General features: G+C 39.8%; 2 protein-coding genes across 2 annotated transcripts in view; one reads left to right on the top strand and one right to left on the bottom strand.

The window, feature by feature from the left end:
• The first annotated feature begins 734 nt into the window (after positions 1 to 734).
• On the top strand, positions 735 to 4,507 carry LOC119597896 (Krueppel-like factor 2). The gene is made up of 3 exons (XM_037947562.1): positions 735 to 972; positions 2,819 to 2,941; positions 3,047 to 4,507. The coding sequence occupies exons 1-3, from the start codon at positions 747 to 749 to the stop codon at positions 4,033 to 4,035; spliced, it is 1,338 nt and encodes a 445-aa protein (XP_037803490.1). The 5' UTR covers positions 735 to 746; the 3' UTR covers positions 4,036 to 4,507.
• A 3,155-nt stretch (positions 4,508 to 7,662) lies between these two features.
• Positions 7,663 to 17,829, bottom strand: part of LOC119597897 — a 15,121-nt gene continuing 4,954 nt past the window's right edge. The window contains exons 3-6 of the mRNA XM_037947564.1: positions 17,753 to 17,829; positions 10,677 to 11,595; positions 9,414 to 9,578; positions 7,663 to 8,097 (exon numbers count right to left, since the gene is read on the bottom strand). The exon at positions 17,753 to 17,829 is cut by the window's right edge and continues 92 nt beyond it. Of these exons, the coding sequence (XP_037803492.1) occupies positions 7,883 to 8,097; positions 9,414 to 9,578; positions 10,677 to 11,595; positions 17,753 to 17,829 (1,376 nt within the window). The 3' untranslated portion in view covers positions 7,663 to 7,882. The remainder of the gene's footprint in view (positions 8,098 to 9,413; positions 9,579 to 10,676; positions 11,596 to 17,752) is intronic.

Here is a 17,829-nt window from a genome sequence, read left to right as displayed (position 1 = left end):
CTCGTTTAGGGACTAGGGATAGTCTCAGAGAGTTACACAATCTTTTCGTCTTTATATATATATATATATATATATATATATATATATATATATATATTTATATATATATATATATATATATATATATATATATATATATATATATATACATATATACATATATATACACACAAACATATATTTCCTTCCAAAATTTCACTGTTACTTTCCCGTGCATCCCTTGCCGGGGAAACGTGATGGAAAGCAAGTGTGCAGGACTTCCACATCCGATGCTTTTGGGGGAAATTTCTCGAGGTTTTGGTGGAAGAAAAGGTTAGCAAGTTTGACCTGATCACGAGATCTGAATTGACCTTCAGTGACCTGACATGACCTGACTCAGCGGGGAGTAAGAATCCTAGGTCCACCAAAGAGATGGAATGTTAGGGGGGGGGGGGATGCGGGGAATGGCGCGGTGGAGGGGTACTAGGGAACCGAGGGAGGTGGGTAGTTTTTACCCCATCTTCCGTCCGCTACACATGTGTCTCAGTTCGAACCTCGTTCGGGTCACTACTTGCTCGTGACCTCTGACCTACTGGATTCCAGCGCCTCTCACTCAGTGTTAATAGTGCCTCTTACAGTGTGCTTGCATAACTCTACAAAACACAGTGACAAAGTAACATATATCAGACTTGCAGTGTTTTAGCTTTTGCGTTAAAAAACAGTGAAGTATCGACATACATCAAACTCTAAAAAAGTCAATCGCAAGCATGAAGGGCCCTGTGGCAACCCTTAAACCCGAGGAAGGTCCTCGGTTCATAGGACCTGACACTCCTATCGACTCCTGGCCCTCCGTGTACATCAAGGAGGAGCTCCTCGAACCTGCGGACAACAATAACTCCAACTCGCCGGACCCGCTCAAGACGGTGGGCAAGGTCGCGATCGGGGAAGCCCATGACGATCCGGGCGTCACACACACCGACCTTTCTGATGGAGGTGAGTTTAATTTCGATTTCTGGAATTAACTGACTGGTTTTTATTATTGTAATTGGACTGTTGCTTATTGGTTCATTCTCACATGAACTGACTTGGAATTATCATTTGACGCTTTCACTGTTTATGTCATCCGTCATAGATTTACTTAAAATACTCATACACATATTTACATACATATACTTACATATATACTTACATATATGTATATGAATACATGCATACATATATTCATACATATACTTATGGCTATACATACATACATATATACATACATATATACATATATACATACATACATGCTTATACATATATACATACTATCATGCTATAATAATATAACATACATACATATACATACTATACATACATTACATACATACATACATAATATACATACTTATGCTTATACATACATATGCTTATACTGATACATACATACACACATAATACATACTAGCATACATAATATCATACATACATCTACATATGCTGACATACATCTATACATATGATACATAAGGTACATACATATACATTACATACTATGCATCATATACATGTATACATTGCCATACATACATACATATGCTGGTACATGCATACATACATACATATGCTGGTACATGCATACATACATACATATGCTGATACATGCATACATACATACATATGCTGGTACATGCATACATACATACATCAACATACATATGCTGATACATGCATACATACATACATACATACATATGCTGGTACATGCATACATACATACATACATACATACATACATATACTTATGCTGATACATGCATACATACATACATATACTTATGCTGATACATGCATACATACATACATATACTTATGCTGATACATGCATAACATACATATATACTTATGCTGATACTACATACCTACATATACTTATGCTGATACATGCATACCTACATATACTTATGCTGATACATGCATACATACATATACTTATGCTGATACATGCATACATACATACATATACTTATGGTGATACATACATACATACATATGCTTATGCTGATACATACATACATACATAACATATACATATCTTATAGTATATACACTTATACTACATTATATACATATATACTTATATAATACTATATACTTATATACTTATATATACTTATGATATTATTTATACTTATATACTTATACATACTTATATACTTATATACTTATATACTTATATACTTATATACTTATATACTTATATACTTATATACTTATATACTTATATACTTATATACTTATATGTATACACATACATTTATACAGATACATGTATACATATGTATATATACATACACACATGCATATACATACACATATACATGCCTGTGCATACATATGTATACATGCCTGTGCATACATATATATCTATGCATGTGCATACATATGTATACATACATGTGCATACATATGTATACATACATGTGCATACATATATATCCATGCCTGTGCATACATATGTATACATACATGTGCATACATATATATACATACATGTGCATACATATATATCCATGCCTGTACATACATATATATCCATGCCTGTACATACATATATATCCATGCCTGTACATACATATATATCCATGCATATACATACATATATATAAGCATATACATACATATATATAAGCATATACATACATACACACACACACACACACACACGATATATATATATATATATATATATATATATATATATATATATATATATATATATATATATATATTTATTTATTTAAACGTGTAGTAGTTGTATGTCAGGACATGATGAATAACACTGTTTTATCGTCAGAAGTTCGCGTGGAAGTGTCCAGCTCGACCAACGGCGCCGTCGCCGTGAACACCTCGCCCTCACAACACGACTCCTTCCTCGCCCTCTGCGGCGACGCCAGCGACCAGCCGCAGGATGTTTGTGGTAAGTTACGAACATCAGTGGCTGCGTATTAGTATATTAGTAGTTACTGCACTATATATTGCAGAAATGGTTATGTGATCGTAATACCAGGGTATTTCTTCGCAGGTGACAACGGCCGCGTGACCCCCGTGGACCGCGACAGCAAGCTGTCCCCGGCCGCCCGCAACAGCCCCGAGTTCGTCTCCACGTACATCCAGCAGCTCGACAACTACCCCGCCGCGCAGGCCCCGCCCCCGCAGTGGTACAGCTACAGCAGCAGTCAGTGGGCGCCTTACGGCTACCTCCCCCCCGCGCCCCCGACGGCAGTCTACACCGCCAACTACTATGCCCCGCAGCCCTACCCCGCGGGCCCGCAGTCGCCACAGCAGATCTATTCCGGGCAGCACGTCACCTACTACGCGGCGCCGCCTCCGCCCGCGTTCTCGCACCCCGGCTGGGGCCCTCCTCCCCACAGCCCCAACCCCGCCAATGCCCCGTCGCCCACCCTGCCTCCGCACGGCTCATCGGGGCCGCTGCCGCCCTTCAGCCACCCTCAGCGGGGCTCCTTCACCTACAGCTCCCCGATCTACCATCCGGCCTCCACCTCCCACCTGGACGAGGCCGAGACCCACTCCGTGCACACGACGCATTCCGGCCAGACCTCGCACTCCACGATGCACGGCCAGACCAGCGTGTCGCCCCACTCCTCCCCGGCCCACACCACGCACCTGCCCCCCCTGGGCCACAACGCCCACCTGTCCGCGCCCCACCCGGCCAGCCTCCCGCACCACGTGACCCAGAGCGGCACGTCGATGGCCCTGAACAGCGTGAAGTGCGAGCCGAGGGAGGTGACGAGCACCAGCAGGAACCCTGACCAAGGAATGCCCGCATCCACCGGACGCTCCTCCACGCGAGTCTTTAGTTCTGCTCTCGAGGCCACCTGCGCTCTCTGCGGGGTCAAGTTCGCATCTTCCGGGCACTTGAAGCGGCACCTGCAAGCCCATGGTGCCAACAGGAGGTTCCGGTGCCACGCCTGCGACTGCGCCTACAGTCGCCAGGACAACCTCAGAAAGCACGTGGCAGCCGCCCACGAAAACCACAACGCAGCAAACTAAGGGAGGCCTATCCTCTGCCTCTGCCGCAGAAGTCACTTATGCACAATAGATTCTCGCGGGAATGAGCCGTTCGTTTTCACGCGAAAAAAGAGTAAACCTTAAAATCACATTATAGTGGGGAGTTTACAGGTTCCCTGATCAGGATCTTGATGTGCCCAGTTATTTTTTTGCAATTCTAGTATTGAGTCAGTGTCTGAAATGTTTAGGAAGCATTTTTAATTGTTCTGGTGCAGCGACAAACGTTTCTATGTCCAGCATCAGGAAAAATGTAAACTTTTACTGTGTAAGTTTCCCCCCGAGACTTACTGAACATGTAAAATACTGTGCTAAATTTGTATTTTTTAGGAATTGTATTTGATATGATATGCATTGCATAGCAGACCAGACAAATAACATGAATGTGATAACTCATGTGCCCGATGAACGAGTGAATATGTGTGTGTAAATATGTAAATACAGTTTATATACGTACGGTATTAATTTTAGTTCTACCAAGTATTTGAGAATAAAGCACGGGAAAACTGAAACAGTGTCAATAGCAGGATGGAGCTTTTTATCACTAATAATTATAGAAATAGATAGCCTGACAGATTGGAGATCTTTACTTAATGGTTATTTATGCTGTACAGTTTCCCTGTTTTTGTATTTGTGATTTGGTCAATAAATTTCCTTTCACAATTTTAGTCTGGTATTATTAAGAGCTACTACTACTACTTAGATGTAACTAGAGAGAGGAAAATTATGCAGATCTATGGAATTATTCTAATATATAGTAATTATAGTAATGGCGTAAATTCGCATTCATATGAAACGAATGTGTCCTGATAATAGCCAACGTAGTATGTCAGCATACTAAGGGACTTTATATGCTGTATAATTATTATAATGACGAATGCCAATATCGTGGATTCGATGGCTTTGATAACTGATCATAATACTTGACAGGGCAAGTCATACGATGGCAATAACATTGTTAATGGTGTATATGTATATGAGTAGAATGTATACGTAACACATTTAGTTCATTTACAACACACGTACACCTGCACCCATCAACTAACACATATTCATGTGAATACACAAACCCAGGTGCATATATATATATATATATATATATATATATATATATATATATATATATATATATATATATATATATATATATATATATATATATTTGTTCGAAGCACAAAGTGGGCCAAATAACAATATCCTAAGGCGACGATCCAGTGAAGCACTGCCAAGGGAACTTTGATGTAGTGAAATAATTTCACTGTTTTGAGCATCATGTTTGTCATTGTTGATAGCAAGGACATTGTGGGATAGAGATCCAATATAGACGTTAAAGCAGTTCGAACATGTCCCGCCATAGAGAGGTGCCTGCAACATTTAAATCTTTCGTTTCATGCGCTGTACCTTGAAGAACATGCAACATTGAAGTCGCTACTTCAGCTTTAATAGGGTCCTGTCAAGGCTAGAAATCTATGCATAATTTTTCCTCTTCTTTTATATGGATGCGCTTGTGTACATCCGTTATCATAATGTTCTAATTAAACCCAATTTACCCTAGTTGTTCAGTGTGCTTCCACTCGCAAACTGGCAATTACTTCCCAATTACAGCACGGGAATTGGCGCAACATACCCGAATACCAGATCAGCCTTCCAACCCCAGTACCAGATTTGCATGCTGGAGGAACTGAGGGCTTGTCCGCTCTGAAGGTGACTCTCTCGCACCCTATTTTGTCTCCTGAAATATGCAACACAGGATTCCCACTGCAGGCTCTAACGTCTGACTCTCTCTCAGGAATCTTGACTTATTATCAACGCCATGCTATAATTCGTTGTCTCTGGTTACTTACTGCTTCTTTTGATGGTCCAAGAGCGTCGGAAATATGTAAATTGAATCTCGTGATTATTCAGTCAAGTAGAAAAGATTAATATCATTAGCACGGTAGTTATTCATTATCTAATGGAAGCGGAGAGTCATTAGCACACAGATTCCCTTGCCGTTTCCACGATCTCATGCATGTTTTCATGATTTGTATTAACTGAAGAATATTTTATAAGAGATCCAAGGAATGTGATTGTGTGTGTGTGTGTTGTGTGTGTGTGTGTGTGTGTGTGTGTGTGTGTGTGTGTGTGTGTGCGTGTGTGCGTGCGTGTGTGCGTGCGTGTGTGCGCGCGCGCCTGTGTGTATGTGTGTGTATGTGAGTGTATCAGAGAGAGAGAGAGAGAGAGAGAGAGAGAGAAGAGAGAGAGAGAGAGAGAGAGAGAGAGAGAGAGAGAGAGAGAGAGAGAGAGAGAGAGAGAGAGAGAGAGAGAGAGAGAGAGAGAGAGAGATTCAGAGAGAGAGATGAGAGAGATAGAGAGAGAGAGAGAGAGAGAGAGAGAGAGAGAGAGAGAGAGAGAGAGAGAGAGAGAGAGAGAGAGAGAGATTCAGAGAGAAACAAAATTACAAACAAAAGTGCTAATCAAGCAGAGAGAGATTGGGAGAGAGATTGTGAGAGAAAGACAGAGAAAAAAAAACGAGAGAAAGAAAAGCATAAAACGAAAAGAGGAACGCACGCGAGAAAGAGACAGAACGAGACAGAGAAAGCAGAGAGAGAAAAAGAGGAAAGTGACCCCATAGCGAGTACACAACAAGACCTCCATTCCCGCTGGAGACTCCGGCCTCGTCCTCATCTTGACACTAATGACTTCTCCGTTGCCATTTAGACTTGGACGCGCTCCTTTCACAGATTCGTTATAATAGTATATCTTGCGCTCGTTAGTATATTTTACTCGTCAATATATCTTAACTGTGAGAGTATTTTATACGTCAATATATTTTAACTCTGAGAGTATTTTACACGGCAATATATTTTAACTGAGTATATTTTCCTCGTCAATATATTTTAACTGCGAGTATATTTCACTCGTCAATAGACTTTAACCATCAGTATATCTCACTCGTTTGTATATCTTCTTTGTCAGTATCTTTTTACCAGTCAGTATATTTCGCTCGTCATTTTTTATTATTATTCTGTATATTCTACTCATAAGTATACTTAACTTGTAATACTTGACTCGTAAACGTATATTTTGCTCATGATTGTATATTTCACTTATGATATTATACTATCTTCGTACTAGTTTACTTATTCGCAATAGTATATTTTATCTTTTACAGTATATCTTAGTCAAAACAGTATATTTCCCTTGTAATAGATTACTTTAAGCCAACTTGCAGTGTTATATTTTACTTGTGCCAATATATATCATTGCAAATTCTAGTTCTTTTAGTATACTCTACTCATAGTAACATACTTCACTCGCATTAATATACCTTGTGCTGTTCTTCTCGATTCCTTGTTACTGGTCGAGTAAAACACCGAAATTTCGAAAATCGTTCTCACATTTAATATATGGAATTCTGTACTTTTCAAAGATGCCATTTCAGCCCAAGGGGATGTAGGCTAATAAGGGGTTAACGGTAACAAAAACATTCTTGATAATGATAATACAATTATCGATGATGATGATGATGATGATGATGATGATGATGATGATGATAATGATGCTGCTGATAATGCTGCTGCTGATAATGATGATGCTGATAATGATGAAAGTGATAATGATGATGGTAATGATAATCATGATGATGGCGATGATTTAATGATGATAACCATAACATCATAGAGATCATAATAACAACAATGGTACTACTACTACTGATAGAGATAATCATGATAGTGATAACAACAATGAAAAAACGTTAGTAATGAAACAATGACCATCGTAACAACAACAGTAACAATACTAACAGTAATACCAATAATTACATCCTCCTCCTCCCCCCACCCCTCCGTCAGTAGTATTGACACACGTAGTTGAAGGCCGTGGAGCAGAAGTAGTCATCCAGCGGGGGGGAGCGGGCCGTAGACAGCACGAGGCAGTTCTGCACTCTGCCTCCGTCGGGTTTCCCAGGCAGCCACAGGGAGGAGTTGACGGCGCGGCCCGACAGCCATCTCCAGTTTCCTTCGTCGTCGGCGTCTGTCCCGCCCAGCCACAGGTATTTCGAGTCTAAGGGGTGAAAGGGGGGTTAATGGGGCGTGAGGTGCGGGGTGGGGCAAGTGTGATGAGGTGGACATGGGTATGGAGGTAAGAGAGTATGGAGGTAAGTAGGTAAGAGGGTAAGAGGGTATGGGGGTTAAGAGGGTGTGGGTATAGGGACAAGGGGGTAAATGGGTGTGAGGTTAGGGGGTGGGTAAGAGGGGTGAGGTGGGCGGGTATGGGGAAAAGGGGGTAAGAGGATACAGGGATAAGTAGGCAAGAGAATTAAAGGGTATGGTCGTTAAGAGGCAAAGGCGTGAGTGGGGTAAGGATTGGGCAAAGAGGCAAGTGGTTAAGTGGGCAAGGGGGCATGAGGAAAGGGAAGAAGGAGAGGGGATGCAAGTGGGCATGGAGAGCAACTGGGCACGGGGGGAAGGTGGCATAGGAACAAGGGAGTAAGAAGGCAAATTGGGCATAAGGGCAGGAGGGAGGGGAGGGGAGATCTATGGGGCAACGATGGGATGGGGGGGGGGGGTAAGTGGTTAAGGAGACAAAGGATCACCCATCGTACAACTATTTTTTTCCTCTTAGATTTCAAGAACTCAAAAAAAAAAAAATCTCCCCAAAAAGGCTTGTTCATTTAAAACATTTTCCACCCAGTGATTTCGTGTGGATAAAACTTTTATTTCTGCCGTTGGCGTTCGTGAAATGCGCATGTAAAATTGAATTGTCTTTTCTGGCAGTTTGTCGGATTAGAATTGCATATAGCGAATTTTATAAATGAGAACCTGCACTATAGAGCCACAATACTTTATTGCGTTTTAATGTTAAGCCAACATTTGGGACTACAATAAAATCAGGTTGATATCCTGTTTTTATGCGATGGAATGAGCGTCCGTTGCTATTTTTGATATGACATTTAAATGTAGTTCACGTTGTCCATATATGAGTATTACGTCATTAATTCTTGTAATAACCGATTGTTATCAAGCTGTTATTCAACTGTCCAATTATCCTTATTGCCCTTGGAACTGACGTATTGATCTCTTGAATGTTTAACAATATTGCCAGGTCATTCTGAGAGACACAGCATTCGGTATTTATTACTAAAATAAATACTGAGACACTAGCAGTGTGTAAATGACACGTGAGTTGAAAGAGAAAGTGGTGTAAAGAATACATACAAAAATAAATAAAACAACGAAAGCGAGCACAGGAAAACACACTTCTACGCTGACGGCCTCTTCTCTTTATCACTCTGAAGAAGCAATAAAACAGAATAGACCTCCGACATGCTTTCCTGCGCTTCCCGTCGTTGTTTTGTTCACAGACAGTAAGCGTATTACCTGATTTTGCATTGATATATTCCTTCAGTTCGTTCACATCCGTCGGTGTTGCCAGGTCGCCGCCAAAGTACCTACAAGCCGTTCGCGCCTCAGCCCATGGCAACATGTCCGCACTGATGTGGATACACTGCTTGAAGACTTTATTGAACGCTGGATGACACGGCTCTGGAGGAAGGGGCGTGGATTTGAAGGTAATTATGGGGTGGGAGAAAGATCGATAATTGTAATAGTCACGGTGTCGGGTGTTGGGAATGGTGGCGCTAACGAGGAAGAGGGATATGATGGTAATTTGGGAATGGAAGTAGAAAGGTGATGTGGGTCAGGTGATGAATCTCACGATGCGAATCAAATGCTGATTCTATTGATGTGAGTTTTGTTATGAGTCTAGTGATGATTCTGTTGATGTGCGTTTTGTTATGAGTCTAGTGATGTGGTGATGATTTCTAATGTACGGAGAAATTTTCTGTCGGTTATGAACCTTGGATCAGTACATAAATTCAATAGTTTTTTGATACTCCACATGACAACACAATAATTATTAAAAAATTAAAGCAAAGTATATTCTCCATTTTGGTTACCTACTACCCCCAACTACAAGACATTTTAAGCAGCAAGTTAACTGCCATATGTCACATCTCCCACGATATATAACGGACCTGAAGGGAAACGAATGAGAAACCTAGAAGAAGCGAGGCGACGCACCTTCCTCGCCCGTAGTACCGATAATGCCATTGAGAAAATGCCTCGTGTTGTGATCCGCGTCTTGTCAAGGAGCAAATCACTTTCGGAGAGCTTTCGGCGTTCTTGGAAGATCTTCGTTTGAAATCGCATTTTTTTTTGTTCCGTCTTCCCTCGCTTCTTTCTGTTGAAACGAGGGAGGGGGAAGGGGAGGGATCCAACCACGTGTGTGGGACGCCCTCGCTCGCACTCGCCTCGTGTTTCATTATCTTGTGCGTGCGGCGCCGAGATGAGTTCGTTCCCCTCGAGGAGACTACAAAGTGTTTAGTTTCTCGGCGCTTCTTCAAGACCTTTGTCTTTTTGCGTCGTTCGCGCCCGCCGTGGCAAAGGCTCGCAAAAACCAACTTCTTTCCGGGCCTCACAAAACTCTATTCTCTTTCGTTGGAACATTTCCTAAGGATATGTATTTTTTCTTCTGCTTTTTGATCTTGTTTCCCCCGTTTATTACAACTCTGTCGAGTTATAAGTATCATTAAGTGAATTATGTAACGCTGTTTTCATAACAAATTAATCTAGAGAACTCACCGTCAGGATTTAAGACTCTGATGGTTATCCTGAGGTCCTGAATCCTCGCCTGCGTCTCGGCGGTGCCGTTCTCGTCCTGCGTGCGCGACCTGCGGAAGCTCCCTTCGGCGCAACGGTCTTCCGGGACGACGCACTTCGAGACCGGAAGCACCGCCGCGCAGGCCGTGTTGTCGGCCGCCTCGGTGCACTGCCCGAAGCCGTTGAGGAGCAAAGGATGCCACGTGTACTCGCCGGGGCACGTGTGGTGCACCTGCCGGAAGACGGATCCGTCGGCGTCCAGGACGCATTCGAAGTACCGACGGCAGTCAAAAGGATCGGGAAAGCGGCCTTCTTTTTGGCAAGTGAACGCGAGGTTGCGCCACTTGCAAGGGTCCTCGCACTGCGCCGTCTGTTCGTTGTACATGAGACCGGAGTGGGTGCTGTTGTTGCAGGAATGCGGACTCTGGATCCAGCCGTTTATGTTGTAAACGCACGTGTAAAACTGTGAGCAATCTGCGGGGTTCGCGAAAACGCCGATGCTCGTGCATGGAGGTAGATAATATCTATTCCTGCAGCTGGATATACCTTCGTCGAAGATCTCTCCGCGAGGGCACTGGTGCATCTCGGGGTCTTCGTGGGCTTTCCTGCAGAAGAAATAGTCTTCTTGGCTGTACAGATCCATACTAAACGTATTTGCCTCCTGGCAGGTACAGTTCACGGGGTGGTTCGGGTAACAAATTGCCCCGCCGAATTCCAGCCTCAGGTCGCAGAAGTCTCCAGGACGGCAATGCTGTGGGTACGCCTTCCCGTCGATGCACTGGATCAGAATTTTGCAGGTGGCGCAGAAGAAGCCGTTTCGGTTCTCGGGGCAGACGAAGTCGTAGGTCTCGTTTCGCTCGAGCGCTCGCCCCTTTCGCTGCCACGGTCGACATTCGTCCTCCTGGAACGAGAGGAAAATATAATTTTCCTTTACATAGTGATATTCAACCGATACAAAAGACAACAACAACAACAAAAAAAAAACGAACAAACAAACACATACAAACAAACAGACAAGCTAACAAACAAACAACAACAGAGAAACCAACAAAAACAACTTCAACACCGCCATCACCACCACAACCACAATCAACATAACTGTTACAATGATGACGACGACGACGAGTTGATGGAGATACACGTCATTATCTCCTATTACTTGATACAAACGCAGTAATCCCAATTTTTCCATCGACGAAACGCACACAGCTAAGTCAACAAGTTAAATCACATAATTAATTGAAAGAACAAGCTTTTCCTTTGTTATAATCTCTCCGTATTATCGTGACGCATAAGGGATAAACTTGTGAATATGCATGAAAGAAAGAACGTGATTTTGTATCCTTGGATCATAATTAGTCGGCCATTAGTGTATAACCCCCGAACGTAATTAAAACTTTTTAATGAGTTCGATAATTCATAGTAGGACTGACCTTCTTTCGCTTTTCATTATCAGGGTGCATTTGAAAGACGTTAATGATGATCTCTGGAATAATTACATCATGTAAAAAAGAAAAACAACAGCAAACACATTAATCACATGTTTATCTTCAGTTCAATAGTTTCAAATAGTTTCAGTCCTCTTATAGTGGTTCAGCTGACTATTACATGTGCAGTAATGTTAATAGCATTGCAATTATTACTACTCCATATGCAGTCTGAAACTATTCTATTGCAACAACTAAAAGCAGTACGGCCGTTACTGCTGGGGAGAATTCTACTTTCACTCTTTCCGCTTTAATTATGTCTGCCCCGATATTTAATTCCGTACTTTGGTACACCAGCTATTGAACCATTGTGCTCATTGCGAGGTACAGAATGAGAGAGAGAGAGAGAGAGAGAGAGAGAGAGAGAGAGAGAGAGAGAGAGAGAGAGAGAGAGAGAGAGAGAGAGAGAGAGAGAGAGAGAGAGAGAAAGGGAAAGAGAAAGAGAATCCAAACAGACAGATCGAGCGAGTATCTCTTCCTTCTTCCCCTTCATCCCATGTGTCTCTCTGGGTACCTCAACACAGCAAACCTTACCCATTAGAAACCTCACGAAAGAAAGACGCCACGCGGGAGATACGTTCTCTGCCACAGTACTCGCCACGTACCCAGGAACGCCTAAGCACCTCGCTTTCGTTAGACAAGGCGCTAGGACGGGTTACAAGGATCACACAACGAGGGGAAAGTCGGCCCCTTGAGTCTTTGGTTTCGGAAGGACGTGGCAGAAGTTTCGACGTTGTTTAAAATGTAGGGTCTGTCTGTAAGCTTTTAAGAGAGAGAGGTTGAGAGAGGGAGGGAGGGAAATATGGAGGGAAAGAAAGAGAGGGAAAGAGGAGGAAAGGGAGAGAGAGGGAGAAATGGAGCGAGAGCGAGAGCGAGAGCGAGAGCGAGAGCGAGAGCGAGAGCGAGAGAGAGAGCGAGAGAGAGAGAGAGAGAGAGAGAGAGAGAGAGAGAGAGAGAGAGAGAGAGAGAGAGAGAGAGAGAGAGAGAGAGAGAGAGAAATGAAGCGAGCGATATATATATATATATATATATATATATATATATATATATATATATATATATATATATATATATAAGAGAGAGAGAGAGAGAGAGAGAGAGAGAGAGAGAAGAGAGAGCAGAAAGAGAGCAGAAAGAGAGAGAGCAGAAAGAGAGAAAGAGAGCAGAAAGAGAGAAATCAGGACCGATATATATATATATATATATATATATATATATATATATATATATATATATATATATATATATATATATGTATGTATATATATGTATATGTACATATATATATATATATATATATATATATATATATATATATATATATATATATATATATATAGAGAGAGAGAGAGAGAGAGAGAGAGAGAGAGAGAGAGAGAGAGAGAGGAGAGGATATAGATAAATAAATAAATGGATAGGTAGATAAATAGATATATAAAGAGAGAGAGAGAGAGAGAGAGAGAGAGAGAGAGAGAGAGAGAGAGAGAGAGAGAGAGCGTGGAGGGGGCGGGTATACAGATGAGCAGATGAATAGATATATGGATAAATAGATTGATAGAAACGTTTAAAAGCCAGCAGAAGCCAGGACTGCCTGAACGTTCATCTTCATCCCTCACTGAACCTCACTGCTATGTTCAGGACATTTCATTCTAGACTATTATAAAATCAATAATTACGTTTAAAATTGCTGCACAGTCTCAAAAACCCATAGTATTTTAATGTGATCTAACGTCTGGTGTATAATTTTCTACATAGATTTGTTTTAGATCGATCAATAGATAGATAGACTGATATATAGAGATAGATAGATAGAGATAGACAGACAGATAGATATATAGATAGACAGATAGCTAGAGAGAGAAATGAAGAGAGATCGTTAAAGAGACAGAAAAGAGAAAGATCGTCGAAGAGGATTGTCAAGGGAATCGAACACCACATTATAGCCACTCGAAGAAAGCATATATGTGTAGCAACAATTATTTTCTATCCCATGTTATATCTGCTCCTGCCTTTTACAGTCATAATTTCAACGAGTCTGTCATGGCACTTTCAGCATTTTTCAGACTGCTAGGCACACAGCTGAAATAAAAATGCTGTGTCCATTTTGTTTCTGGTTCTTGCACTGTTGCAACAAAACAGCATTTGGAACTACGTTTGTTGCTATGGGTAAAACAAACAACAACGCCTACAATGGCTTTTACTTCTCTGAGGCTCCCTATCCCGTGCAATAGTTATTTTCCTCGCTCTTGCTACAGCTTTAAAGTTCGAGTAACTTTTCCATAAATTAACCATAGTCATTGAGACAAATGTTGAAAAGGTATGAGTGAGATTGAATATCTTCATAATATAAGAGATGTATTTGACCAGTTTCGATTATTGTATTGAAGATATTCATTCTCAATTCACACTTTGCTAACATTTCCATAGATATTGCAGCACCAATTCTACAACGTGAAAAGAAAATTGACACATAAACAGTGTTCTTTTTGACAGATGTAGAAAGTGTATGAAGGAGAATGAATGTCTTCACAGTACAAAAGATGTATCTGACCTCTTCTCCCCTCTCTCTCCTCTCCCTCCCTGCTCTTTCTCCCCCCCCCTTCTCTCTCTCTCTCTAACCCCACCCTCCTCCCTCTCCCTATCTCTTTCCGGTTTTGATTACATCTTCGTTAGAAATGCGTGTATTTCCGACGATGCACTTGAAAGCGGCCAAATAATCTCTTGTATTGTAAAGATATTCATTCTCATTCCCATTTTTTTCGTCTAAAACTGATATATCTTCAGTTTGCTTGCTGTTTATGCTTGCATATTTCCAATTATGTGAATAACTTAATTTGACTGAAATTACTGCAAGGGACTTAAAGGTTAAAAAAAGAAACAATAAGAAGAAAAACGAGAGACGATTACTTATATGGGTAATTTCTACTTATAAAGAATAATATATACCAAATACCATTTGCATCTTCATACTTTTAGATTCTGTTCAGTCCGATTATGGAAAGACAACACAAACACACACACACAACAACAACATAAAACAATAAGCAGTAGCCTTAGTGGCAAAACTGTCATCGATCAAACTGCAGATCCCGATGTAATGAAAACAAACTTAAGTACACACAAGGAAAGTTCTGACGGACAAATCTTTACGTGTGATCCCCCCCCCCCCGCCCCTCGATAGGATATTCGTGTGGGTTATCACGTCACCGTGTGTTTAATAGTCACGCACAAGAAAGAAGAGAGAGAGAGAGAGAGAGAGAGAGAGAGAGAGAGAGAGAGAGAGAGAGAGAGAGAGAGAGAGAGAGAGAGAGAGAGAGACAAACAAACGCACGAACATATGCACGCACACATCATACAGAGGTGATCTTTCACCTCACTCTGGAAGAGACATGCATTCGTTGAGGATGTCAGATTGCAGAGATACACACACACACACACACACACACACACACACACACACACACACACACACACACACACACACACACACACACACACACACACACACTGCTACGCATTCATCTGCCTGTCTCCCTACCTCCGTATCATTCTATCTACCTAGCCATTACTTATCTATCTATTACCTGATTACTTATCTGCCTACCACTGCCATCTATCTATCTGTGTATTGCCTGATTATTATCTACAAACTTAATACCATCTATCTCCTTACCAGCCTACCTATCTCTCTATCGTAAACCTATCGATATATATCTTTATCTTTCTATATAGTTCTTTCTGTGTCTACTTCTGCCTCCGTCTGTCTCCTTCTATCTCTGTACCTATCTTAAACATCACTGTACTGTTGTATACCAGTTGTATAACACTTTTGTAAAAATAACTCCATTATTCCATTTATTTCTTTCATTCCTTCTTTCTTACCTTTCTTTCTTCTTTTTTCTTACCTTCCTTAATTCTCTCCTTCTCTCTTTCTTCATTTACCAATCTCTCTGTCCATCTATCTATTGCCGGTGAGGGAGGGGAGGAGGAAGTTATGAAATATTGATGATACGAATAACAAGCAGAATCAAATCGAACTGGGAGAATTGTCATGTCTGATAGACAGTTATTTCAAACACTTTTAATTTCCAATATTCACTAACAGTCAATCGCACAGGGGATACGATGAATGTACAGTCAGATAAAAAAAAAAAAACTGTTGTTTCCTTTACTTGTGCTCAATGAGGGGCTGAACGCTTCTCTCTGTTAACACCTGATTACGGTGCTATAGGCTTGCCTCGTTATTCCACACCACTTCGTCGATTTTTCATATTAGTTTGTGCAGAGGGCAACGAAACTCATTTTTCATATAGTAATGGTAATATTATCACTGATAAAAGTTAGCAACGAAAACAAAACAATGAAAAGAACAACAGCAAGACGAAAAGTAATAACAATAATAAATAATAACAATGAAAATAATGATAACAACAATAATATAAGATAAGTAATAAAAGTAACATTTATGATAATAATAATGACGATAGTAACTATTATAATAATGATAATAATAACGATAATATTAATAAAGATAATGACAATAATAATAATAATAATAATGATAATTTTAATAATAATTATAATAATCATAATAATGATAAAGACCATATCTACTATAATGATATAAGATACTGTAATAATAATATAAGATAAGTAATAAACGTAACAGTTATGAAAATAATAATGATGATAATAACGATAATAATATTAATAAAGATAAAGATAATAATAATAATGATAATGATGTTAATAATAATAATGATAATAAGGTAATAATAATAATAATAATAATAATAATAATAATAATAATAATAATAATAATAATGGTAATAATGATAATAATATAAATAATGATGATAATCATAATAATTATGATAATAAAAACAGCACCACCAAGAACAATAATAATGATGATATAAGAAAGACAATATCGATGATAAAATTACTTACATATAGATAATAACAACAACGACATTAATAATGGTACTGCTATTAACAACAACAAAAACAAACACAAAAACACTAATAATGACAATAATAATGATAATAGACATAATAATAATAATAATAATAATAATAATAATAATAACAATAATAATGATAATGATGATAATAATAATGATAATAATAATAATAATAACTATAATAATAATAATGATAAAAATAACAGTAATAATAATAAAGATACTAACATTAACAATGGTATAATAATGGTATTAGCAACAGCGGTAATGACAACGTAAATGATAATAGAAATAATAATATCAATAGTAGTAATAAAGATGATAATGAAGATATTACCTCTGCTATTGCAGTAACTTCTAATGACATTAACAATAATAATAGTATTGATAAATAATTGCGGTCATAATGAAAACAAAGTATGACAATAACATAATCAATGACAATGGCAATAAAAAATAATAATATAGGTGATAATGTTAATGATCATAGCAACAATAAAAATAATACCCCCTCCCCCCCAAAAAAAAAGAAGAAAAAAAAGCATCCGTATTATCATAAAAAAGGATCTGCCTCACCATAATAATTCATAACACACAATCATATCACCTCATTCCTTGTGACGCAGGCGCTGATGGAGGGGTCGAAGGTTCCCTTGATACAGCGCCCCTGACGAGAGACGAGGC

Source organism: Penaeus monodon, chromosome 40 (assembly GCF_015228065.2).
Source record: "Penaeus monodon isolate SGIC_2016 chromosome 40, NSTDA_Pmon_1, whole genome shotgun sequence".
NCBI classification, from domain to species: domain Eukaryota; kingdom Metazoa; phylum Arthropoda; class Malacostraca; order Decapoda; family Penaeidae; genus Penaeus; species Penaeus monodon.
This window is presented reverse-complemented; position numbering and strand designations above follow the sequence as displayed.